The sequence below is a fragment of the Camarhynchus parvulus genome, chromosome 2 (genome assembly GCF_901933205.1).
Source record: "Camarhynchus parvulus chromosome 2, STF_HiC, whole genome shotgun sequence".
Taxonomy (NCBI): domain Eukaryota; kingdom Metazoa; phylum Chordata; class Aves; order Passeriformes; family Thraupidae; genus Camarhynchus; species Camarhynchus parvulus.
In genome coordinates this window covers 41,839,197-41,867,103 of record NC_044572.1, presented here as the reverse complement: position 1 = coordinate 41,867,103, position 27,907 = coordinate 41,839,197, and the positions used below count along the sequence as shown (strand labels likewise).

The 27,907-nt window shown below is 40.3% G+C and overlaps 1 protein-coding gene and 1 long non-coding RNA gene across 2 annotated transcripts in view; both read right to left on the bottom strand.

The window, feature by feature from the left end:
* CNOT10 (CCR4-NOT transcription complex subunit 10) overlaps positions 1-1,690 on the bottom strand; it is a 32,530-nt gene extending 30,840 nt beyond the window's left edge. The window contains exon 1 of the mRNA XM_030971929.1: positions 1,539-1,690. Within this exon, the coding sequence (XP_030827789.1) occupies positions 1,539-1,560 (22 nt within the window). The 5' untranslated portion in view covers positions 1,561-1,690. The remainder of the gene's footprint in view (positions 1-1,538) is intronic.
* Positions 1,691-5,014: 3,324 nt separating this feature from the next.
* LOC115914666 lies at positions 5,015-20,266 on the bottom strand. Its single transcript, XR_004061434.1, has 5 exons — positions 16,930-20,266; positions 14,438-14,500; positions 8,627-8,803; positions 5,621-5,701; positions 5,015-5,262 (listed from the first exon to the last, which is right to left on the bottom strand). It is a non-coding gene; the product is annotated as an uncharacterized LOC115914666 (long non-coding RNA).
* Positions 20,267-27,907: the final 7,641 nt, after the last annotated feature.

Sequence of the window (27,907 nt, the reverse complement as noted above, 5' to 3'; positions counted from 1 at the left end):
TGAAGCCCAGCCAGTGTCCAGCCATTATAAGATAACAGTTTGTGGCACCAAGACTTATGTTTTAATTTTTGTATGAAACCCTTCACTACCAGTATAGGTACAATAGGCTTCTTTGGTGCTGCATAAAAAACAAACATTTCTCAGTGGAAAGCTACCTACAGCTCGCTGCCACGAACAAGTGCAGCATGTAGAATAACTTGCCATAGCTCACATCTTTGATTCATTTGGCACATACTTTTAAGAAAGTAAAACTGGAAAGTTCCTTCAACACTTCAAAGAACATCAACAAAAAAGTATTAAAAACTTGATGCCAATATTTTTTCTTGTAGTTTAGCAGTCACTTACAGTTCTTACAAATAAACACCACAGTTTTATAAACATCACTCAGTGCAGTATACTTATTTTTCCTGTATTTTTTTTCCAAATACTGAGGCATTTTATTTTTAGTATCCAGAGAAAAAAATGCTTAAGGTGATTTTAAATAATTTACCCCCCACATAAAAACAACTAGAAAAACAAGGTGAGCTGAAACAAGACCAGAAGGAATGGCATGAAGCTGTGTCAGGGAGGTTTAGGTTGGATATTAGGAAAAGGTTCTTCATTCAGAGAGTGTTTGAGCACTGGAATGGGTTCCCCACCTGGCACAAGCCCGACAGAGTTCAACAAGTGTGTGGAAAACACAGGCACGTGGTGTGATTCTTAGAGACGTCCTGTGCAGGGCCAGGAACTGGAATTTGTTAATCTTTCTTGGTCTTCCAACTCAGGATATCCTACATTTCTATTAAGCAGACCTATACAATTCTATAAGTAAGGCTTTCCTCCACATGGCCCTCTTCTCCATCCCCCCAGGAGCTGACATCTGACGGAATGACCTTTCCTGCAATGAAGACTTCTTGCATGACGGGGAGTTGCACAGGAGATGGACGAGCAGTAGTTTAGCAGTGCTACACAGCAACTGTATTTGAGATCTATTCTGTCTGTTTACCAGAACATGGCTTATGTTTTAGTCTCGGTGATTTCTCTCTGCAGTCTCTGTTCAGGCCCGAGTTCAGTGAGGATGCACTCATCCCCTTAAACCAAAGCAGCATCCCTGAGGGAATCAGACTGCACTCCAGCGATTAAGCAGCACCACCAAGAATTATAACCTCCCTCGTACCTCCTGCATGCCCCAGTTTAACAAATTCACCCAGAAGCTCGACTTCTGTAGGGGTCATTAAGCTCTGAGTGACACAAACACACAAACCCCCCCCGGCAATACGAATATAGGGCCCTCCCCACCGGGCCCTTCCCGGCCAGGAGGGGGCACCAGCTCAGCGTCGCTTGCCGAGGGCACGGAGGGCCCGGTGCGCACACGGCCCCGCCAGTGACCCTCAGGTGTCACGGGAGCCCCGCACCCGCGGGGCACTACCTCTTCGGCGGAAGGACACGGCGCACACCCTCACGGGCGGCTTTCCCTCGGCGGCGCGTGTCTCTCCGCGCCGGGCGGCGCAGGCCGGGGGCAGGCACGGCGGGGCCGCGGCCGCTCCCCCCGCACTCACCCGCAGCCTTGTCCGCCGCCATCTCCGCCTCGGCCGCAGCTCCGTGCGGGACCGCGCAGCCCGAGCGCGCCGGTAGTTGTCGAGAGTCCCCCGCGCGCTGCGCCACAGGCGCTGCCCGACCGCCGCCGCCACCAACCGGCCGCTGCCCCCCGGCCCTGCTTTGCCGCCGCCGCTGCCCTGCGCGCGCCGGGCCCGCCCCGCCGGTTGCGCCGCCCGCCCCGATTCGCCCGCCGCTTCCGGGTTCCCGGCGCGCCCGCGACGTCCGGCGGTTGCTGGGGCACCGCGGATGTGACGTCAGGACGCGGCGGGGGGAGGGAGAGGCGAGCGAGGCGGGGCCGCCATGTTGGCGTGTGGGGGCCGGGGCGCGGCGGTGCGCGCTCCTCCCGCGGCACGAGCTCGCCGGCAGCTGCCGGCCGCTGTCTCGAACGGGGTTTGTCCTTTCTACCCCGCTGAGACGTGCCGGCTCTCATCAATGGATATAAATACCTAAAGGTGGGGTGCTAAGAGGATGGAGTCAGGCTCTGCTTGGTTGTGCCAAGCAATGGGACAAGACGCAACGGGCAGAAACTCATCCGTGGGAAGTTTCACCTGAACATGGAAATGAACTTCTTTACTGAGCGGGTGACCAAGCACCTTAACAGATTGCCCAGAGAGGCTGAGGAGTCTCCATCACCGGGAATATTCAAAACCCCCCTGGACACAATCCTGTGCAGTGTCTCTAGGATGGTCTTGCTTGAGCAGGGAGGTTGGATCAGCTGAGCCACTGTGGTCCCTTCCAACCCGACCCATTCTGTGATCCCTCTGGAGCAATAGCAGTGACCTACAGGCTTCCATTCAATGTATTCTCTAGTTTGTGGATTATCAGGTGGACTATCTAAAGTGTTGTTAGGGTGCTTCTCACCATACTAATTAATGGCAATAAGTGCCTGCATCCCACATTCCTTCCTAAGTGGCTGTTCGGGCACTGGACACCCAAAGCCTGGGCAGGGGCACAAAACCCTCATCACACTGAAGACCCCAATTAGCCTTTGTAATGGTTGTTACTATGTTTCTTATTAAATTAACAGACATGGGATAAATGGCACTGGCATAGTCATGAATATTAAAGAGCCTTAGGTGTTTGTGTACAATTCCAGGCCCCTCAATTCCAGAAGGACAAAAAGGTGCTGGAGTGGGTCCAGCAAAGTCAGTGAAGTTGGCAAAGGGTCTAGAAGATAACGAGGAGCAACCAAGGGAGCCAGCGCGGAGAAAAGGAGGCTCAGGAGTGACCTTATCAATCTCTACAACTGCCTGAAAGGAGGGTGAAGTGAAAGGGAGGTCAGGCTCTTCTCCTGGGCAACCTGTGACAGGACTAGGCTCAAGGTGTGCCAGGGGAGGGTCGGCATCATTCTTCCTGGAAAGAGCAATTAAACATTAGAATGACTTGCTCAGGAAGGTGATGGAGTTGCTGCCCTTAGAAGTGTTTAAAGAAAGACTAGATATAGCACTTAATGCCATGGTCTGGTTGACATGCTGGTGTTCAGTCATAGGCTGGACTTCCTGATCTCAGAGGGCTTTTCCGAGCGAATGGATGCTGTGATTACTTGGATCTGCTATACATAGTATTTAAGCATTCACCTTTGCTACGATGTATCTTAGTAGGCTCAGTAGCCACTTCTTGTGCTGCCTCTTGGGCACGGACTCTGTGGATGAGTGCAGAGGAGCCAGGCAGGGGGTTCTCTTTTGAACCCTCATAGTTATTTACAACAGGAAGTAGGATGAGGCTTGAAGGTGCCCCAGAGATGTCCCCTTCAAGCACCAAAAGGTTCCCTGTGTCTCTGTCCCTTGGAGTCAAGCTCCATAGACACAGGGACAGTTACCTTTAATGGCTATCATCAGCGTGCACTGTGTGCTTCTTCTGTGTCACTGTGGGGTTCCTGTCAGACACTGCTTCCACAGTAATAGTCAACAGTTATCTGTTGATATAGGAACACTTTCTTCTATTATTTCTCCAGATGTGATTCTCCAAGATTTCCCCCTTGCCCCACTCTTTCCTCATTTATTCCTCTTAAGCATCACCTTGTTTTCCTGCTTGTGACAGCAAGTGTAGATACACTCAGTTCTGATTAAGAGACTTCAGCTTGTACGGTTTTTGTCTCGTTGCCAGCAGACAACACTTGTCAAGACAGCTCAGAGCGTCTCATGCACACTGCACCTATGGTGTGCCTCTTGCACGTTAGGGGAAAGTTGTCCTTGGGAAAGTCAACAGCTAAAGGGATTCAGTGGAAGCAGGATTTTTTAGCAGTCTTCTTGCAGTGGCCTCCAGTGACAGTGTTCTCCCCAACTCTGCTGTCAGGGCCCTCAGAGAGGTCAGGTTTGTAGGTAAGGAAAGATTTAACACAGGGAAGCAGTGAGGAGGAAATGCACTCTAACACACACCAGCTCTGAACACCTTTAAATCACAGCTTTTAATGAGCCAGGCCCTGTAACATGAAGGATTCTGAAAAGGAACGGGATTATTTCAGGAATTTGAAGAGCAGGATGATTCTTCCTATTTTGTACTTGAAGTTCTGAATATTCCAAATTATGTCTAATAACTTACTATTTATCACCGCTTCTTCAATTCATCTTCACTCAACTCTGATCTTCAGGCTTTCTTTTAGACACATATATATGAAAGAATCACACAATCCTTATTCTTAAATATCTTTTCCCAAGTCTCTGAATTTGTTGTATCTTCTTTTGTAAGAAAAAGCTGTTGGACAAGACCGGTATGTATTTGTAAGTATCTGCAGTAAAGTTGCAATAGCAAGTCTTCCTAATGTGTATATATTTAACATTGTAATTATTTGTTAAAGTTGCCATGCTCTTTATTTATATGTGCATGTATATGTAAAACCATGTTGCTTTGGTAAGAAATAAAACCTATAAAGGGAAGAGCACTGTGCTACAAGTGTAACTGCATATTCTCTCTGATTTTATCAAAACAAGGAAGTCACCAAAAATCTATGCTGAGTGACCAAGCCAGAATCCAGAATGGCCAGTGTGGACCTGATGTGGATGTCCATGTCCCTGTCTCCCAGGTTTGGTCCAGTGTTTATTCCCAGTGCCTGAGCAGGAGCGTGCTTGCTCCAGAGCATGTCACAACAGGATGGGCACCGTGGTGAATCTGCCGTGCCGTACTGTAGCTTTTCTTTAAAGATCATGTCAAAATCTATTTAGCTTCAAGTGTGGCAGCTCTGGTATCCAGCTGCTCCTCTTCCACATCATGACATCTAGAGGACAGTAAGAGTTTGCTTTATCCATGTCTTAGCTTGAAAAGGCTCCTGCTAAGGAAGGCAGGAGCCTCCTTTGAAATGGAAAATGTAAACTCCTTCCCTCTAAATTATTATAATTTTAAATTAAGGGGCTCTCAGGCAAAGATATGAGAATAGGAATAAAATTTCTTTACTAGGAAAATTAAAAATACAAATGCAATAGTACGAAAAAAACACGGTCAGAGTCAGAATATGACCTGACACCCTGTTGGTCAGGGTGTTGGTAGCAGTCCCATTAAATGGTGGCTGCAGCCCTCCTGCACAGGAGGTTCCGGTTGCTTGCAAAGGCTGCTTGTGGTGTTCCAAATCTCAGATTATATCCAGAACCACAGGTGTGGTTCTGCTGAAGCTGTGATCCTGTAAAAGAGTGTAGTTTTCCTCTGACAGTCCAGTGGTGGTATAGATGGACCTGGTTCTCCTCTGGGAATCTAGTGGGGAAAAAGCTGCTTGTGGTGTTCCAAATCTTAGATTATATCCAGGTAGGAATGCTTGGCTCCTCCCCCTGGGTGGAGCATCTCCCAATGGGATGATGTAATTTTATCAGCCATAAAGTGAGACTCAGTGGCCCATTAACAGCAGATATCTCCCGGAGGGAGGGTTGGTTGTGGAAGAGCTAAAGAAAACTGCCCTAGCTGGTTTTGACAGGTGGCCCAATTAACAGTAGATAACTGCCCCACCTCTAACAGATGGCAACAGAATACACACCCCCAGTCACATCTTGCAGCCTCAGACAATCCATCATGCCATAACTTTAGCACAGGACTTGTTTACCTGAGGGGTACTTACAGCAAGCTTTGGTATAACTTCCATCATCTTTTTGCCATGTCTGTGCCTTGTAGTTCCAAAATAATTTCTCTTTTTCCATTTCTAGGGGGCAGAAAAAGCATTTTTTATCAGCTGGCCTTTTTTTTTTTAGAATGGATTATTTTTAAAAGGAACTTAAATAAAATCTCTTCTTATTAATACTCAATTGCTTGTGTGTGTGGAGGTTACTGAAGGAAAGAAAGAGACCTGCCCTTTATTACAATTCAAACACACAGTCATGCAATCAAAAATGTTGACATTTTTCCTTCAAAAATATTGTGGTAGCATCACTACTTTCCTCTAAGGAAAGAGGAGCAGGTTCCTTGCATAATTGTTTCTTATATTATACTATTGTTTCTGTATTATAGGAGTTTCTTGTATCATTTGCATGCTGCTTGGGATCTCTGGTCTCAGGGAGGCAGGTACGCCATCTGCTGTGGAAGATACAGAATAAAATCAAATACCATTTGTGAGAATGAAAAAGTGTGTGGGAAAAAAACCCAAACCACTCCTAAAATATTACCTGGCCTGGAATTTTGTTTTTTCAGGAAAGAAATTACCACAATTCAGGCTTTTAAAACAAATCTAATTCTGAAGAAAATAAACATGGTACAGAGATGGGCATTTTTTCTAAGTTTCTTTTGTCCATTTCTAGGTTAAATTGTTAGAAGTCCGAAGGAGCCAACTGTAACTTGTAATTTCAAGGACAGTGGGGGAAGTGTCAGGATAAAACCTATCTGCTCTCAGACAGAGTAGTCTCAGCATCTCATTCCTGCCTTGTACACTACCTTCCTTTAGCAGACTAGATTAAGTAGAAGTAGACCAGGGCTTCTCTCTGCTTTTGGCCTCAAAAAGCAAACTTTTCAAGGCTCTATTTCAAGTAATTGGAAACTCAAACACAGCAACACAGCAATCTCTTAGCCAGCCTTACAGCTGTAATGAGATGTAGATAACCTCTCCACTGATCATACCAGGAAGACCTGGCTAGCAAAAGAGAAAATCGGGATTTGTGGCATCCCCAATCACTGCCAGAAGAGATTTCTCTCACTATGGAAGAGGGAAAAGAGTATGGGCAGCTGGGACCTGTGAAAATTACAGTTTTTGTCATATTCCATTGTATGAAAATCTCAGCATCACTTTGTCTGCCTAGTATATTCTGAAAGAGAATTTAATGGAAGAAATTATTTTCTATGTTATTATTAGAGCTCCCTCTCCTTTGCCACTCTAGTTTAAAAGCCATTACCCCCTAGGTGGCACTGTCCAATAAAACAAGGCATGTTTATATATGGAATGATCATTAAGAAAGAGTCATTAAGGTTGGAAAAGACCTTCAAGATCAACCTGTAGCCAAACACCACCATGTAAGTAATCCATAGGACTTCAGTGCCACATCCAGTCATTTCTTGAATGCTTCTAAGGATGGTGATTCCAGCACCAGGAGTGATAAATTGTACCAAATGCTTGACAGCCTTTTCAGTGACAAAATTCTTCCTGATGTCCAACCTGAACCCCTCCACTGGTGCAGCTTGTGGCCATTTTCTCTTGCCCTGTTGCTGGGCCTGGGAGAAGAGGCTGATCTCCACCTGGCTACAACCTCCTTTCAGGGGATTGTAGAGAGCAATAAGGTCCTGCCTGAGCCTTCTCTTCTCCAGGCTAAACACTCCCAGCTTCTTCATCTGCTCCTCATAGGAGTTCTGCTCCAGACCCTTCATAAGCTTTGTTGCCTTTCTCTGGACACACTCCAGCACCTCAATGTCTTTCTTGCAGTGGGGGTCCAAAGACTAAACACAGAACTTGAGGTGCCGACTACAGGGGGACAATCACTGCCCTGGTCCTGCTGGCCACACTATTTCTTTTACACGCCAGGATGCCATTGGCCTTCTTGGCCACCTGGGAACACTGCTCGCTCATGTTCATCTGGATGTCAACCAACACCCCCAGGTACTTTTCTGCCTGGGTCTGTGGAATTCTTGTTTACAATGTAAACTAGCATAAGTATGTTGAACGTAGCTATTAGTCTCAGCTTGGTAATCCTCTTTTTCTGAATCTGTCTCTCAAAGTCAATAAAACATGCTGCTGTGAATCTCATTTAAATACAGTATTTTTACTTTCAGAGTGCTATGGAATATATTTTCCTGGAAAATTATTGTGTATTGCACGTATTTGATGTGTCTGTGCTCAGTGAATAAGCCAGCAGAGGCTGTGCTTACTTTAGCAAGTCATTCAGAGCAGCAGCAGCAGATTGACAGCTGTAAACTGCAGGGGCTGAGGTTCCTCACAGCTCCAGTATATTCTCACACAGAAGTTATTTTGCATCTGGTGGGAATTAGCCCAGTACTGCACATCATCATCACCTATTTTGAAACTCCCTGAAAAGAAGCTCTCTAACAAAACCTCCTTGGCCACGGGACCTCTCAGAAGCACCGAGTTCCCCTCTCACCTGTCTCCCATAGATATGTTTCACACCAGTCTCCACTATGTACATAAAAACCTCACAAGCAAAAGGCAGCCCTCTTTTCTCACTCCTCCAGGTTCTGAGTGACACTGTTTTGCTTGTTTCATACCCTGCTCTTCCCTCTGGTGCTGGAACATGGATTGCTTGGTGGCGCAGGGGAAGAGGAATAGCCTTTGCCCTCCAGGCACTGTAGCAGTGCCAGGAAAACACCTTGAGTACACCCTTCTTACCCCTTGCTTTCACATATAAAAAAAAGGAGACAGGAAATCTTTCTGACAGTGTTTACCACTGTGACAGCTTTGTTCACAGCCAGATAGAGATGCTGAGCCTAGGAGACAGACAGACAGACAGGATGTTGTGACGTGGAAAGAGAACAAGTGGGTGCAAATCTTCTGAGAGCAAGGGGGTGCTACTGAGACACAGGGAACTCTGGAGCATAAGGGATTTAAATGAATGATGCCACAGTATCCTCAATTAATTTCTGTAATTCCCTTTTGAGAAGAGGTGCTCTGCTTTTCTTCATGTTATAGTACCTGGTAAATAACTCCATCATGTACATCCTCTTTGTTCATTCAAGATCTCCTCTGATTTTCCTTGTGTATGGTGTTATGTGTTGTCCCTTCATTTGGCTCTCACAACAGCATCATTATCTTTTTCTGGTAATGAGTTTAAGTCCAGACATCATCCAGATTGTGCCATGTAAGGCTTTCCTAGGATAAGAAACAAAATATGGTTTTATATAACCTTCATTTTTCTCTTCTGGTGTCATCCAGAAGAAACCTGCCCACTCAATTACAATTACTTTGGCAAACAAAGAGGTTGTGGAAGAACTATTCACATATCACCATTCATTTGGGGTTGTTTACCTTCCTGTAGAGAAGGCTAGCACAAACCTTACAGGACTTTGGTTTCCAGTTCAACTCTCGAATTGACTGGAGTACCTTTATTTCAACAAAAGTATGCTAAGACCCAATCCATAACTTGCAGAGGGGCAAAATTTCCAGTGTTACCCAGTTAGGAGTAAAAGGTCTCTAAAGCATTTTGTGATTACATCAGTGCCTTTTAGTGCAAGCAGGAATTGATTTATTCCTAACAGGAGGATGTCTGCGTGATATATGTGTTTATGTCCAATGTGTCAAGCACTACTTTATGCCCTTCAACACTGCAGAGTTTGACCCTTTTTAAGACACTAGAAAGCAAATGTACCTGTGATGAATCAGAGGCTTTGAGGAAACATTGGTTCTTTCAGCCCAGCCTCGAGAATTCTTCCTGTGCTGGCCCAAGCTGATATGCACACTTAGTAGGAAACTCTAATACTGGATGTCTTTGGTTTGCAACAGCTAGGAGGCTGGAGCTTATTAGGAAATTATATTATGTCTCCAGGCACTGAAAAGGTAAATTCTTACTAATGACTTGTTTGTTGTAGTTATTATTCTCAGCATTTCTCCAGACATTCAGAAATAGATTATTTCTCTCTTGAGAAATATAAAGCATTTTTTTCACTTAAAAAACTAATTATTTTGCTGATAAAGCCTATGTGAGATGTTGTAAAATCAAAAAAATGTGTTCAGTACAGTTTTTCTACCTTAACATGTGCAATAGAATTTTTATGTATGTTCTCATTATTTTTCCTTTTTTTTTTTTAAGCTCTCACAGGCATTTGAGTAAATTTGAAGTATTTTTTCCCCTCAAAGCTTTTAGGAGCTTAGAAACATAAGACTGCCACACAATTTCTTGAAAGATCTTAAGTCTTTAGTGATGGAGTTGTTTTTTTAAGAAAGAGGAGGGGGTTTTATACATTATTTGCCTAAAATTGTAGGCCTCTGTAAAACTTGCATCTAAATGTCATCATGCTGCACATCTGCAGATCATACTGAAATATCCCTTTTTTGTTTGTTGTGAAAAGCAACAGAAAATAGCCTGTTGGCAGCTACTATGTTCTCTGTGTGAGTCTGTGAGGTTCTGTCTCAAACAGTCTCCAGTTCAAGTCAAAACCTCAGGTTTTAATGATACATGATTAAATACAAAGGGGGTTTTGTCGTTTTTTTAATTAAATTTTAACTTGCTGTGTTACATCCCAGGAACAAAATACTGCATGTGATCCTGGATGAATGCAAGACAAAAATCCTAACCCATATGTTTTCTTTATTTATAAAGATTAATGTAGACTTTAAATTTTATTTTAATAGTTCATGTTGACTCTTGAATTTCCAAATATATTTGACTGCAGTAGTAATTTCTGAAAGCTATTTTAGCTTCTTTCTATCTGTCCTTCCTGCCTAATCTAAGTCAGTTGTAAATGCATGTGGCTTCAAAGGAAGGAGGAAAAAGGCATATTGAAAATAGTCTATGTGCTTCAAGATGTTAAAAAGATGGAAAACTATTTAAAGAACAAAACATGTCTCAGGAGCTTGAGAATCACTGTGGACTGACATATGGTAATCGTATGTCAGCATATGCCTGTGCTGCTCCTACAGCATATCTCCATTTGCTAAATTCTATTTGTGTCCAAAGTTGTAGCAAGAAGATCAAGTTTCAATGCAGTTAAAAAAATGTACAAGCATGATATGTTTAATTTTTAGTTTTCTGTAGAAGCAATCCTGCATAATTTTTTTCTTTCCTTGTTTCCTTGCTCCTTTTTCTGATTTCAGAGACCATCTTGACACTTCAATTTGCCCATCTCACCCCGTGCTAATTTGTTTGTATCAGGAAAATTGGGACCAACTCCAAGATTAATAAGTATTTCTTTAAAGTTTGGGGGGATAGATTCAAAAGATGCAGTGCATAGAAACATGTGGAATTAGAAGAGGGGAAACAGTTTCAGTTTCCTGCTCTAAATCTAGTAATTTAATAACCTAATCACTGAGTCATTGTATGTATATGTTTCTGGTTTCTAGAACCCAGAAATCCCATTCTGAACTAAAGAAATCTCCCTTTGGAAAATTTTGCTGAAGTTAATGTAATTTTAATTTCAGTTAAATAGGACTATTAGAAAAGTGCTGGGAAATTTCAGATGCAAACTAGGTGTGAGTTATGAACTAACACAAATTCTCATGTTGTTTCCTAAGAAATATTCCTTCCTCCATTTCAAAGCTGAGGATATCTGTTTGTTTCAGTTTTATAACCCATGTTAAAGCTGACAAACTATATATTTGACTCTTCTGGCTACTAGAAAATAGGAGCTGCAAATAATGTTGACAATTAACTGTTAAAACACTGAGTATTGTATAGGGGTCTAAGATTCCTTCCATTACTACAGTGTAAGTGGAAAGCATTTCACCTAAGGATACTGCATGACAGGGAAATAGGCTGGAGCAAGAAAAGATTCCAAGGGTAACATTGTGTTGTTTGGGTTACACAGATAAAGTAAATGGAGCACGTATTTCCTTTCTATCTGGAAACAAGCACTGAAGAATTTCAATTTCCAGTCAGATGGGCAGGGAGTGGATTCTCGTCTCAAGATAAACCCAAAATAATTTTGCCAAAGGAATGTCTCTAGATTGACACTGCTATACTCCAAATGAGAAATCCCCCCACATTTCTGAGTCTCAAGCATGGATGAATGCAGCAGACCGGTGAAGCAATCATTTAATCATTCAGTTCCATTAAATAGGACATTGGTTAGCTCCATGCATCAAGAGCTAGAAAAAGGAGAGCTACTTTGAACATGCACAGGCCTTGGGATTAGAAAACCACCATGATTTCTGCCCAAGGATTGCTGCACTGAAATCTCTTGGAGGTTTCTATCATAACCCAATGCTGTGGTGGTGGCTGAGGAGAGGCTGTGCAATGGTAGCTGCAGTTTCTGCTTCGCTGCATTACCTTGTAATGACATTAGCACACATTCTACATTCTGTGAGGGGAATGCTTCCCTCCTCCTCCTCCTTGCCGCTTAGGAACAGTGAAGAGATGAGATGTGACACTTGAAAATGCTACAGCGTTGTGACCTCACCGGGGTATAAGATGGTCTTAGTGGAGGCAGAAAATTCAGCTGCCTGAAGTACTTTTGCTTCGTCCAGCTGGTGTCCTACTGCCTGCAAAGCTGCTTCCAGACAGCAGTGCTTTGTTATTCACTTGACTTTACTAGCCCTTGTCAGAGTTAATTGGATTTGTGACATGGTCAGATGTTTATTTCTTGATTCTGTTGTCCCTTGCCTTAGAAAACAGATATGCCAGGGGAAACAACAGTACATCTAGCAAATACCAAACTATGAAGAGATACATAGAAATGCTCTCCAACCTTTACGGAGATAAAATTTAAGAAAATATGTGCTTAAAATATTTTTCCCCTCTAATTTATGACAATATTGTCACTTAGCTCTGATTTATAACAATAACTAAAGCAGTTATAAAACCTTTTGTTTAAATATATCCACATCTCTCTAGACAGTCAAATATCACATTCATTAATGTGGCCATGTATAAATGCCCAACTAAACCTTATTGTAGCTGAATGCTGTTTTGGGGAAAAATGCACATAAATCACATAAACAAAAGTTACACTTCTGGTAAAATATCTTGGTTTATTAAGTATTTGAAAAACTTACACTCTTCATGAAAGTCACTGCCTACAGCCATAATTTTATTATACCTTCCTTTGTGTAATAATTTTAGTTTTGTATGTGAGATGATATATAATAGTAGTTATACAACTCACTTTCTAAATCTTTGGTACTATTACTGATGTAGTATTTTGTTGTAAATGTTTTTAAATACAATGAAAAAATGTTTATGAAGCCATTGATACCTCTAAATGATTTAAGTCAAAAACCAAATTACTTAATTTATAACTGCTACAAAAAGCATGAGTTTTGGCACAGAATCCCAGAGAAGGTTTTATTCAGAAATGCAGTCTCCCTTCTTACAGAAGTTTTGGTTGGATGAGAGGCTCACACGTGACCTTAGAGAACAGATAAACAAACACACATGCTCACAGCACTCTGGAAGTCACAGTGGATGCAGTCTTTTCTTCAGGCTTGAAAAAGAGTAAATCAACCACATCTTTGTGTACAAGGAGTGTATAGAAATACCTGAACATTCATTCATGTCAGCACGAGCTAAATTTCATAGATGTTATATGATAGTAACAGCAGGAGGAGAGGGGGAGAGAGAGACAGATTGACAAAGCAGTTAAGCACAGGCTTAACTTTAAATTTGTACCCAAATCCTCATGAAGTCAACAGCTATGCAGTTGGAGCTATGCCAGGATGCAGCTGAAGATGTGATCATCATAGTCTACTTTATGTAAGCATGTTGTTACTAAGTTGGTAAGCAGAAATGGAGTTAGGCAGTTATTGGTAATCTGTAAGTGTTGTGAAAAACATGTTGGCAAAATTTTTATATTGGCTAATGCAAGAGAGTAATAAAATCAGAGAAACTACTTGTCATCACATCAGCAAGAAAGAGAGTGTACACTTTTTTTCTATGTCATCTAATTTTATTATTAACAGACACCCCCCGCCCTGTACTTTCAATACACATAACACTGCAGTAGCACAGGGGCAAATCAATTGAGCTTGGTGTCATTTTGGGCAGCTATTTGGAAGCATCTGAAAAATGCACAAGGCTAACCTCCACTCCAACATATTGTACTAGCTGAGAAACAGGAGAGGAATTTTTTTTGTACTTTTGTACTGATTTTGACAGGCCATTGGTTCCCTAAATAAGGCAGCGTTTAGTCCTTCATCTCTTGCACTGTGAGGTAACATTGTATAAGCCAAAATGATGTCCACCTAGACTCTGAAACTGTTACTCTACCCCACTAGGAACTTCAGGAATAGACTTACTGCCTTCAGTGGGGCAAGGTCTGAAGTAAAATCACAAAGCAATTTTGTTGAAAAAGTTACAAAGCTGGAGAAATTTTATCAGAATATCATCTTCCACTGCATCACTGATTCTATATGCCAAATTAATTACAAGACTTTCTTATGCTCTACTGTATTATGTTAATTAAAAATTCTTCACTACATTTCCTTGAGGGCAGTCAAGGAAAGGTATCATCTCTAGACAACAGTCTATAAAATATTTGATGTATCACAGTTGCTTCATTACATTCACATGTGTCTTTCAAGATCATTATTTAGCTTCAATAAAGTTGAGATTGATTGATTTATTTACATGACATCTAGTAGCAATATACAAACAATAGCTGGAACAGAAAAAATAATTCTTCTCCAACCCTCCTGTTGTGGAATTGATTTATTTTTGGAATAGAGCTCCATTAGGAAAGATAAGTTTTCTATCAAGCTATTCAAAATGCAGCAAAATATTAAAGATTAATCAGGAAAAGGAACAAAAATTGTTTTGTGCACTTTTATTATTTATTAACCTGAGTTGGCACTTACTTTGGTACAAAGAGTTACACATGTCAGAATGCTCCATGTTCTTCAATTGTACTTTTCTCAGCCCTAAAAAGATAGAATAAAAATACTAACAACCATGTACACACCAGCATAAAGCTTATCAGCTTCTATTTATTCTTACAGTTCTTTCACAATACATTAATACCAAGGTTGTATCAACTACCATGAATATTTAACTCATTAAAAATTGCATATTAGTCCACAAGGTATTGCTGATGTCTGATTGAATCTCAAATAAGATTAAATATTATTTGGGGGGGGGGGGTGGGGAAAATGTCTGTTAAGATAAAAGGAAAGCACAAAACCTCAACAAAACCTAATGCTAATGTCAGAAGCCAAATTCCAACTTAAAAAGCAACATTCCTCTAGACATGCTGCTGCATTTTGTGTCATTTCTTTGTGAACCTTCCTCAGAAGCAGGACTGCTACAAAGTGATGTGTTAAAGGCATCCATCCCTGCTTTCAGGTACAAGGCCTTCCTTAGTGACAGAAATAGGATGTCCACTTATGAAACAATTTCTTAAAGTAAAGAATGTGGGTTCCTAAAAGCTGGCACAAGAGAAAACATTTCCAGGCCTGGAAGTTCCTTAGCAGGAGGCACAGCCCCTCGGGCCAGGGTGGCAGGGACCCTTTGGGAGGAGTCCATGTGGACACCTGCTCAGGGACCTGCAGCCCTGCAAGTGCTGCCAGCCCTGCCGCAGAGGCAGCTGCAGCTCTTGGAAGGCTGGGCCACCTGCCAAGTGTATGGGTAGAGAGCTGGCAGGCAACCAGCAAGTTTCTGGCAAAAATTTGACAAGCTTGGGTTCCACAAGATTTCTCTTTTAAAACATAAGAATGCTACCTTCTCTTCACAACAAAATACTAGGTAGTTTATGTTAGGAAGTACATTTTGTACAAGTCCATTTTCTGCCTCCAAAAATACACGTTGAGTAAAATTTAACTTGACAGTTTGTGGTGAAGTTCAGATAAAACCAAACATTAAGGAATATATACCTAATGAGAAAAAATAGTATTGAAACAAATAGTATTGAAACACACAATCTATCTGGTATGTCTGTGTCATCTGTTGCTTGAGTAGTGCAATACAAGGTACTGCAGAAATTCTGCAATTAGCTCTAAGAAACACTGAAGTATCACAAGCAATGTATCTGCTTACCCTTGGTGCTTCCTCAGGCAGACCAACATTGACTGGAAAAAGGGGTTAAAATGTAACTCTCACAAGGTTTTGTTGACTTTCCTTAGCTAGAAATAGTAAAAGCATAATGTGTGTGCGATACAGCTCAGTATGAAGTTGCCTCAGCACAATTTTTAATATGTATTTTAGACATAAATTAGCACATATTAATGCTAATAGAGTTATAATGCTCATTGTGTCTGAGCTAGAACCTTCAGCTTGGGTTGTGCAGTTTGCTTATGTATTTAGAAGAGCAGGAAAACCTGCAGCCCTCCTACTGCCAAATAGCATAATAATTAAGTAATTAATTACCAACTTCGAACTACTTAGCCTCTTCAACTAGCTAAGCTAAAGAATTCTAGGAGCCATACTTTTAGGGACTGAAGGCTGAATCCACACGGATGGATCCAACATTCCTTCTGCACCTGTGTCAGTGCTTTACACTCTGACAGGGTGCTGGCAAGGCCCAACCCAAGTTCATATTATTCTATATTCATATATTGTTTTACAGTCAGGAGTTCACTATAAGGAATGCTGACAGAGTTGACCCTTGTGAGTACCTACATCTGACTGAATTTGGTTTTCAATATTCCCCCTTCAGCTTTAAACAAATGCAGGTTTCATACACTCAGCTAAGTATTAATTAGCCTGATGCCTATCACCTGGGGGGAAAATAACTTTATGCCATGTTACATTTCTTCAGCTCTTATAAAAGTGTGAGAACCAGTTTCAGCTGTTATATGCACTTGAACTTCTGCTTTTTTTTTGTGCAGGAACCTAAACAATCTGTTAATGAAAGTAGAAATCACTGTAGCAGAGAGTCACTGTCCCATTCTGTCCTTTGACAGCAAGAAAACACCAGCATTTATGGTATCATTTTGCAGCCATAAATTTCTGTACAAGACTTCCGAGAGAAAATACCTGGCAAAAGATTATGGAAAGTGCTAAGTCTTGTCTCAAAGTTTCCATTTTATATACTGTACTATAAAATGCAATATAGAAAGATGGTGGAGTCCAAATCTGCTTCCTTGACAGCCAGCAGGAATAGAAGTAGTCAGTACACATTTTAATGTGCTGCTGTCTCCTGCACTCTCCAGACCATTGAGAGAAACTGTGCATGCCCTGTAAGGCTTCCACTTATGGATATAATGATGGATATAATATATTTGGCTGCCTTCCTAACAATACCTAGCAGCATCCAGCACGCATGCTTATACTGCAATAGAATATAACAATTTTGTAAATGCAGAAAGGAGACACATTTTCTGAAGTCAGTGAGTACAGCTAGAAAAAAACATACCAAACAGGAAGGACTGCACTGTGGACCACTTGTATAAAGCAAAGCCTTTTCTTCAGAGAAGGACACCTTGATTTCATGAATTTATATTAAGCTGAATTTCTTTGTCCAGCTTGTATGTTCTTGGTCACTGGCGTTTTTCATGAGACAAAGCAAATGCTGATCCTCTTTGGGCTGTAAGAGAAAACAGCTGCTAGCCAGAACTGGGGTATTGAGAGCACTTGGTCAACCCAACTTCACAGAAGGTTTAAGTACCTCCAGACTGTATCACATCTGTCAAAGCAGCAGCAGATACAACATAAAATGTAGAGCAGGTCCAATTTTTAGTGTGTCAGTAGAATCAGCCTGCAGTTATTTTTAACTGCCTCAGAAAGCTTAGCAGGCAAATACAGTTAATCCTTTAAAGGATTTGCAGGTATTCATAGCTTAATAAGTAAGTATAGTGGATTAAGCCAATAGGAGATTGAAGACAGTCAAAGACAACCTTTGCATGCTAAAATTAAAAAAATAAAAAGAACAGTTTCTTTTTTATAGTTCTTTCCTGAAAATCACCCTTAAATTGTCAGTATGTGCAAGAATCCCATACAGTGAAATATGAAATAAAAATGTTAGCCATTAATGTCAACATGTGTGATATTTAAATTATCAGAAAGCAGTGAATTTCTCTTGTCTTCTATTTCCATTATCCTACCAGAGCTTTGACAAGTAGATCTGCATTGTGAAAACAAATTAAAAATGCATCTACTTATGTAATAAATAAATAATAACACTAAAACAGTAAAATTCATTTTAGTAACAAGAAAAAAGGCTGAATTATTTTATAGGCCATATTTTGTATTGCTTGTATTCTTTTTCAGGATTCACTGACTTAGGCTCAGCTGACAGATGTGGGCCTTCAATGTATTCATAAACACTGTGAAAAAGAACACACATAATTAGACAAAGGAATAAACATCAGATGACACAAAACTGTTAGGCTGAGGAAATGTGGGACTAGCTATGAAAAGCTTTGGAGGTGGTTCAATACTGAATGAGTGATAAAATGCCAGAGGCTATTCAGTGTCATTAAGTGCAATGCACATCAAGAAGGGAAGAGAAAATACACATATATGTATATATATGGGGTGTTAGTATCACCAGGAAAGAAATATGAAAATGTCTGGTGCTTGAAGGAACAAACATACCTAGGATTTATTTAAAAACTATCAGAAAAACATGAAAAATCTCCCCTGTAAGCACTCAGGCCACAAACACTTTATGAATACTTTGGAACATTATCAAAAATGTTATGATAGAATTAGAAAACATGTAGAGAAGAATATGAGAGCAATGTATCAAGTAACGAACTTTATTCAAAAGGTGACCTGGTAATAGTAATTCACTAGTTTTCCCAATATAAATACTGGAAGCCATGCTTTTTTTTTCCTTTTTTCCAATAATATACCAAGCTTACTTTCATTACATATTGTGAGGCATAAACTGCACATGGACCAGAAAAATCATGACTTCATTGATTCAGCAGTTCTATTCAGTAGGTCAGCAGTAACTGTTAAACAAAAGAGTCTCCTAGTCACTGAAGGCCTGAAGAGCATGATGGAAAAATCACTGCAAGCATGACTGCCTCCAGACATTTTTTCCATAAATATCTACTTACTAGGTTAGGTAGACTTTTCATCTGGCTGAATTCAGCAATTCTTAGGACCTCATGACTAGAATGACTGAAATCATTATGTATATTGTTTGGCATATTGTTATAAGAAATTTGGCCAAGAGTTCTCTGTTTCTATCACTGCTACTTAAAAAGAATCACAATAAAACAAAAGTGCTTCATTAACTGTCTAACTGAAGCAGTCTAATTCCCCACACATTTTTAAGGTTATATATTCTGGCTACCAGACAAACCACTGCTTTCACACCTCAACTGTGTTAACTGAAATATAGTTGAAATATATGTAGATAAGAGATACATGAAAGATAAGAGCAGGCTATTACTCCACGAGGTTATAATTAGCATCCTGCTCTTCCCAGATGAGTCAATAGTGGAATGTATTCTTGACTTTGATGCTTGAACAGAATTGTGAGACATACAAACATAGGACTAGAAGGGAACTCCTAAATCACTGCGAGTACTCAACTCTTACACTTGCAGTTGTACCAGTTAATTTATTCCAGAAACTGACCAAAGTCCCTTTAGTAGCTACTCTATCAGATGGCAGTCTCAATGTGAAAATTCTGTTTTGATTTTTAGAGTGAGTATATTCCTAGTCAGTTGATGACTTATGCTCTTCTACTAACACAGTTCCTTAGCTTCAAGAGAGCTTTACCTCTGTGATGGTACATTCAGAGAAGGAAATTATATCATCTGTTAATACTCATTTAGCTTGGCTCATTGAGGCAAGTGCTTTCACAGCACATCTCTCCTACCATGGTATGCAATGTGAAGAGGTCCCAGCTGGCTGTGATACTGGGCCTGTCAGAGCAGAGACACTGCAGACATTCCACACCCACATGGCCTGGTCTCAGGAGCTGTGCAGATAGGTTAGCACATTCCTTTCAGGCCAATGTGCCCTGTCACTGAGACAGCCAGTCTTCCTCAGCATGTATTCAGAGCCAAACTAAGGTGGCTGCACTAATTCACTTCTGGAAACAGTTTTAGAAACAGTTTAGATCAATTATTTATATACTTCAACTTCACTGTGTAGTGCAATTACACTCCTAGTTTCCCACTGTACACTTCCAATCCCATGGATCACCAAGCTCTTTCTCCTCACTGACACTGTACTGATTTGCTTTTCTGGAATGCTAAATTTCCACAGAACAGACTCCAGTTTTTCCATACACCTCTAAGTCTATAATAACCTTACACATGGAAACTGAAAAGATTTTCAACATTTCCACTAAGGGCTTTGCTGAAATGCTGAGCCCTGCACATCACTACAATGACTCTGAAGCTTAGTGACAATTCTATTAAGAGAATGACATCACTTATCATTTTGGAAGAAGCATCTTAATATAGTAGTGGCAGATAACTGACATCACCATCACCAGATTCCTAAGAGATGCCTGAGAAGGGAAGAAATGCAGTTAAAACAGTAGGAAATCAGGATTGACAGAACACTTGACAATGGTTCTGCACTTTTTAAGAGCAGTCTATCTTAATTTCTCACACATTCCAATCTTTCCCCTTCACAATCCAATTTGCTTAGATAACCTGGACACCTTTCACTCCTCGTGGTTTCTCTGGCTCCATTCCATCCTGCAGATTTGTTGCTGCAAGTCATTTCTACTAACAGACACTGCACAGAGAACACAGTTTCAGGAAGTCTACCACTTATCTCACCGAGTGCTTCACTGTCACATCAGCACCTTTTCTGAACTCAGGAAGGGCAGGGGTCTAGGAGTGGAAATAAGAGAAATTGCTTAGGCAGTGGATTCTATCCTGACACAAGCATGAAGGAAAGGTCAGCAGAAAGATCAACATAAACCTAAAAAAAAGGATTTGAGGACATAAAAGGGCTCCAAAACATGGAGATACCATAAGAGCTTTATCACAGAGGGAATGAAACATAGTATCATGGAATCACTTGGGTGGGAAAAGACCTCCATGATCATTGAGTACAACAATTTACCTAACACTGATAACACTAAATCATATAAATCATGTCCCCAAGTGCCACAACATCAGAAGCTCCAGGACCTTAATGGTCCAGAGTGACTTGGTGGGTGGGAGGATGAGGGGCATTCAAGTTTTATAGATGAGTAAGAAAGGGGTTGTGAAAGACAAAGTAGCTGAAGAGAAAGGATGCACAGAAAAACATTTAAAATGAAGATTTCTTTTAATGTGTGGCCTTCTGCAGAAATTTTGATTTAGTTAGTGAATATAACAGCTGTGTATGCATATTTAGTCCTATGAAAGCAAGTAAAATACTACTGAAGTTGAATAGACAGCCCATATATACTTACCCCAATATGAAACCATACAATGCTTACCTTACAATAATTTATACTCTAACATATATTTTGAAAATCTGTAATACATATCTCAAATCAGACTATGTCATTAGAAAGATCTGTTTTTGCTTAGCAGAGGAAGCAGGACAGTGGTACTTCCTCATTCCCTTTCTGCCATCCTAATGTCCAATTGCCACTGTACCTGGCTGCTGTGCTCCTCACACAGTGAAAAATGAATGAATATGAGGAAACAGCCTGCAGGAAACAGTCTGTGTTTGACTATCCTTTCATGTCCATTTTGCTTTGTTGCAATACCTCTGGCTTCATAGGACTTTCACTTGATTTAGTTCAAGTCAAGTGAAGAATCAGCCCCACAATACACCTGCCCAACATGGCCCTAACATTCCTGAGAGATCTTCTGAGCACCTGTCCAAAGGCAAAACAAAGCAATTGGACATTTCCCGTGCAATCTGAATGTAATGTGATGTGAGCCAGACAAATGCTTCAACTGACCTTGATCTCTTTCCAAAACATGGAACACTGCATTAATAAATATCAATATTAATTTCAAAACCTTCAGAATACTTAGCTGAAGTACTTTCATTGTAGTCATATAGTCAAGTGTTAGCAAATTTTCATCTTAAAGACAGATGCTGCATTGGCAGTTTGCAAAGAATTTAGACAAAAAAATTAAACGAAACACAGGAAGCCCCAGGGACAAACAGAATGCTGGACAACTATAAAGTTATTTTTGGGAAAAAAAACCCCACTCTGATTCACAGCAAGTATACCTCAGTGAGCAAAAGCATCGAAGAAAAGTAAGGAAAGAAAAATTCTTGATTTACTCAATGTTACATGTTTTCTAAGAAAATCAATTTCATAGAACAGTAGTTCCCCAAATTAGGATTTGTTCCTTTTCCTTATCCTGTCAAGATTCTTACCAAAGTAACGAGAAACTGTTTTTATGGTCCATGAGATGAAAGACTTATTCTTTTATTATGAGGCAATAAATTTATTAAAAAATCTGTCAATCCTCAACTCCATCCATAGATGTGATCTCATCCTACAGGGATTAAGAATCAAACAGGCCTTTTCCTTGAGTGTGGCATGAGTGAGCAAAGGGCAGGGATAAGAACCTGGGAGGGTGCCATGAACAGGACAAGAACAGAGCATCTGTTCCTGGGTGGCTTTTTCTCTCCTCCCACACATTCAAGGGAGAATTGCATATGAAGTGTGTACAGTGATTATTTTTAACCAGTGTCAGGCAAAGGGCCATGATGGCTCTGTCCCATTGCTCTGTTTATCTCAAGGACAGCTACAAATGCCTTGTCCTGAGATCTGATGCTCTCCCCTCATGCCAAGGTATCCCCCTGTCTATTCTTCAAATGTTGCCTTATGTGTTAAAAATATGTCTCAACAACCCATATTCTTGGCACTCTGCAGGCAGCTCTGCTCGTTGTTTTTGTGCATTGCAGCTCTTAATACAACATAAGGACAGATCTTGCCAGGACTTAAACAAAAGCCAAAAAAACCCAAAACAATCAGGCCTCCTTCCATGCTAAAGAACCTTCATGTTTCTGTTTACTGAATGTATTATTTCTTTTAGGTTTGCTTTCAATTAAGAACTCTCAACTCTCATTGCCAGTATTTCTCTTCTTATCATATTAATAATTTTTTTTTGTTTTTCTGTTAGACATCCTAAGACATTTTAAGGCTATTCTAAGGCATCTCCTCATATGATCAATTTTTGTTTATTTTCTGTTTGGGCTATGTTTTTCTACCAATTCACAGAGAGCACAGTACATTTTAGTCATACATTCATAACTTGGTTATACTAGCCAAAGTCATCCATTTATACAGTTCTGAGGAGGAGGATGATTTTACCAGGCAATTTTATTGAAAAAGACATCATCCTAACCGAAGATTTTCACAGCAAGAGTAATATGGAAAAGAATATCCTCCTCCAACATATGAAACATACCACTTCATCAAAATTGTGATTTCTAATCCAGTAGTTTAAAAAAGTACATATATATTTGAACTCTGTACGGCTTCAAAGACTTGACTGTGAAAGAGAAAAAATGAGGAAATCATATGTATCATTCTCATTTTGCAGTAAATGGAAGATATCTTATCTTATTCCTACTGAAGACAGAGCAAAAACAAAAATCTTCATGGATACCTTGAGACAACATGCATAAAGTAGCTGCCACTCCACAAACACAGATCCTTCCTTATTTATGTTAGCCTATCCAAGTAGGCAACCAAAAAGCCACTATAAAGAAAACCAGCTACTTGAGAAACAGTCATTCAGCTCCCTGAGGTAAAGAACTCACTGAAAAAGCAGAATTGTAAATAAAACACAAGGAAGTGCCTGTTGCTGACTGCCTCTACATTAATCTGAAAAAAATATTCATACATATATATTTTTTCTGAATAAACAGTATTGTATTAAAGAACCAAACAACCTGAGACATTTCTCTCCTGGAAGAAATTAACCTGCTCAAACCAATGGAACAATTGTACTTACACCACGCGGCCCTGAAAGAGCTGAACGTGCCTTGAGAGGGAATGTACCTGGTCTCCCAATGGAAAAGAAGGACACTCAGATCTTGGCTGATCAGACCCTCCATAGTTATTTATCTTCTATATATTCATAGTAAGCCATATTTTTAATCATCAGTGGGACACGTAAAGTACATTTTAAATCCCATTGATTGCAAGTAAATTTAAGGGTGCACTTAAACATATGTTTAAGATGCTCTGGTAACAAATTTACATTCAAGAAATCAAACATTGCTTGAATCTATGTGAGATACAGCAGTTTTTTCCTTTTCAGCAGACCATAATATACTGCTTCATAGTTGGCTAGTCCTCACCATTCTTAAAAATTTACAGTGAAGTACGTAGAAAATAAATTTAGAACTAAGTGGTCTATAGCTGCACGGTCTGCAGAGCTTTTATTACCAACCAGCACAAACCACAACTGGATGAATAACAAGATTTATACTTGGCAAAATGAAAAATAGAAATGTCATACACAAAACTGGTCAAAGTCTAGTATTTCTTAGGATTAATCCCATTAAGGCTCCTAGGACATGTTTGTTATTCTTAAATATTGTCTGTACAGTTTATATTAACAAATTTCATCATACAGATTGAAATATTAACTCTGTGCTGAAGTAATCTGTTTGCAAATTGTGCTGTTGCAACTATTCAGGTAAGTCATACAGTATTTTTTTCATTTCTTGACAGAATAACTTGAATGTTGTAAACAAGATCAGTAATTCACTTTCAAGATTAAGTTTCAGATGACTGGCTGTTAACACTACAAAAAAGCCACTTTCAAAAATCATTACCAACTCCATGAACACTTTCTGAATGTTAACTGCACACAAATTCCAATCAGCAAATAATGACAAATCACCCTGTCTTTTCTCTTTCGAAGACTTAGTTTTATTTTTTGAATGCATTGCAGCCAAAGGCAACAAAACATCTTTTTGGAAATTTTATGTATTCTGCTTCTTCATTGCTGCCTTTTCAAAGGGAAGCTTTTTGCACAGCAAACTACAAGCATGTATTGAGCACAGTGACGTCTCTAATTCTGATTTCAACAACAAGGTCAACATCACTAAGAAGCCAGTTTTGCCTTGAAGGCAAAAATCTCTCTAAGAACCTAAACTGGATCTTTTAAATGTAATTGAACTATAACAATTCATTTCCACAGGCTTATGAAAAAAACGCCTTCTAAATTCGCAACCAATTTTATAGTATTTGGCCACCGACAATAGATGCAGACAGGGAAGTTGGACCATCAGTGAATTTCATACACTGCTAACTCAGACAAAAGTTTTTAAGTAAAGAGAGACAGACAACAAGGAGCCCCCTGTTAAGAACAAGCACAGCAGAGTCAAAACACATGAGAAAGTGCTAAGGCACAGAATGTGAGAGAAACTGAGAGTTCACTCCTGGGATCAGCAGCCAGCTGTACACAGGAAGTGTGTCCCTGTTGGTGCCTCCTTGGTCAGCACAGCACAGCTGACACAGCTGGCTCCCCTCCCTCCCAGAGTCTGCTCTTCAGCATCACCCCAGGGCAGCTCACACAGGGATGGAGAGCTTGCCTGTATTAGGAAATGACATTATTTCACCAGTGAGACGCTGCTGCAGTTTACTCTTGTGCATGTGGGTAGTTAAGCTGTTGGCAGTGCTGTTTCCAGTTAGAATTGTTGTAACAATCATCACCTGAAAAAATGTGATTTCTCAGCATAGTTGAGGGACCTGTCTCTTCAATACCTTCCTATTGTATAGGCATACCTATCTCTGCAAGTGTAACAGCCACTGAGTATAACATAGTATCAAATCAAAAACTTAACTTGAACTTCAAAACTTACAGTTGATAGTAGGCAAGGCCTTGTATTTAATGTCCTTGGGTAAATAGCTACAGGTTGGGTGAGGTAGGAGAAAATGAGGCTTCAATGTTTGCTAGGCATCATTAACATCCATTCCTGTTCACAGCCACATTTTGGGAAATGCTACATGGAGTTGTTTTTACTATACATTCACAAGATCATTTTGGCAGACAAAGTTATTTCACAGGGCACGAAAGGAAAAAATGTATTACTGATTTTCCCCCTGCTTTTCTACGGTTGCTTCATTATAGGTTTCCTAAATTTCCTCTTCCTATCATGCTGTACAGCTAACTCTATGAATAATTGGGATATTCTATCAGCACACTGCAGTTGATGAAGGCTTGATTCTCTCAACATTTTTGCTTCCATCCTGATTTTTTTGTAACCTAACCTGAGAGCATGATGACCAAGCATTTCCATTTTCACTTTCTCCTCTGCAGTTCCTGAGATAGAAATAAAATGGAGAGGGGGCAGAATGGGAGGGGGTGAGATGCCTTCTACTAAAGGTAGAAAACACATCACACAACCATCATGAACACTTCATGTGTGACAATCTGGTAAGTGAATCCTCAGGGAATTTTAACTATACACATCCCTTCACAGGTACACAGCAAAATCCTCCATGACAAGAGGATGAGGCAGTGAAAGCCACCTTAAAAAAGAAACTCCAGAATGAATGGATGTCAGGGGAAGGAGGAAGGGAGAAAGAAAAGAGGCAGTCTCTCTTTCACTGTGAATAATCCTCGGTAGCTTTATAATTACCAGGGTGGTTTTTTGGTTTTTTTGGTTTTTTTTTTCCAGATAGCAATACTAGCCTCTATAACAGTAAAAAAAAATCAGGAAAATTGCACCATTTTTTCTCAACATCAATATGTTCCTAACTCAGCACAAAGCAGCAAGCTTCTATTATCATTCTTCCTTGTAGCCTTTTATTTTCTACTACTTTCACATATTTAGATATTAATTCTGTCACCTATATTCTAATTTCAAAAAAGTCCTAGGGTTATATTATTTACATATTTCAATTGAATATAATTCACATATGAACAATATGATAAGGAACATAATTTAAAATAACAAGCAACATGAAGTAGTTTAAACCTCTCCTTACTTTCAGTGCCTCTAAGTGAAGTGTTTAAAGCTAATTAATCAAATTTCAGTGATTTTCCCCTTTTAAATAGTTTCATAAAAAAATCTAAAATCCACACACCCAGATAAACAGCAAACCATTTCTCATATTATATTAAAAGCAATGTTACCCCTTTTGTTTGAAGTAGGTGGCTGAATTTTGGACTCTTAAAAGTTGCTTCTGTTAGAAAACACATTCCAGAATCTGTTGGGGCTCTTTGTGTGTTTTCCCCTTTCTCTTAGAATATGAACTCAACCTGCATCTGAGCTGATCTGTTTACTATCACTGAAAAAGCATTCCCATACCACTCTTTCCAAATTAAAACTTTACCCTTCTTTTCCCCTTAACCTCTGGTCTTTTTTGTTCCCCACCCTTTGTATTGGCTCTGCCACTTGTCAAATGCTTCCCACAAGCTGAATCAGCTCATTAAATTAGCGGTGTTATTCAGCCATTTCAGTAATCAATTTTTCAGTATTTCTGTGATTTAAGTCAGTTGACCCAACAGTGATGAAAACCAGAGATAACAGGTGAAGGCAGTTTACAGCAGGCCATAAGGAGACCTTGCAGCGTGGTCAGGCAGAAAGGTTTTTTTCTTGGCAGCTTTTCAGTGATCCCTATTTACCAGATAATGCATTGATATCAAAACTTTGCCAGTCTTCTGCACCTACATTCTGTCCATGACAAAAATCTTCTGATCAATAATTGTATCTACTGTGACAGATACCTCCAATTCAGCATATGGCTACCATCATTTCACTTATGTTATACCTGAAGTAGTACCTGAAAGAAATACACTCTCATGAATGGCAACCTACACCTTACAACAACTGATCCCTACCAAAACAACAAACATGTGAAAGACACGTCTGTATTTTGGGTTGCAAAGCAACAGAGAGCCATTGAGAGAAACACATGCCTAAGAAAACCAGATTTTTCCCCCCTGCTTCAAAATACTACTTAAAATCAAAATCAGTATTTTCTGGGGGGAAAAAATCAACACAGCAGCAAGAAACATAAAAGTACAAACTGCTGGCACACCTAAGTCGCTAATAATACATAAGTTGCTAATACAGCCAATAACTTTCGGTATACCCAGAGTCTCTGGGAATGTGCATCCTTTGTTTAAAGGGGAGACACAAGGAAACATCCCCTGCGTTAGGTTTTCCCTGAATTCCCCTTAAGGGACAAAACTCACCCATTGAACTTTTACAGAATTTATCACCATCCTCGTGTTACCCTAGGAAACATAAAGAAAGAGTTGGCACACTTGCTTGCTTCTTCTGGAACTTCCAGCCAAAGCCGAGCTGTTAAAATGATGGTGATGTAACCCATCTTTTCCGAATTCTCAAGCGATACACGTGAGGGAAGACCAAGTGACGAGGCCTCTTGGAGAGGACGACCACCCTGTCCTCCCCAACAGGCACATCTTGTCCCTGAGCCGCACTTCTCTTGCATGCGAGGTGTTTCCTACAGGGCCGGGGCTGTCCGGGCA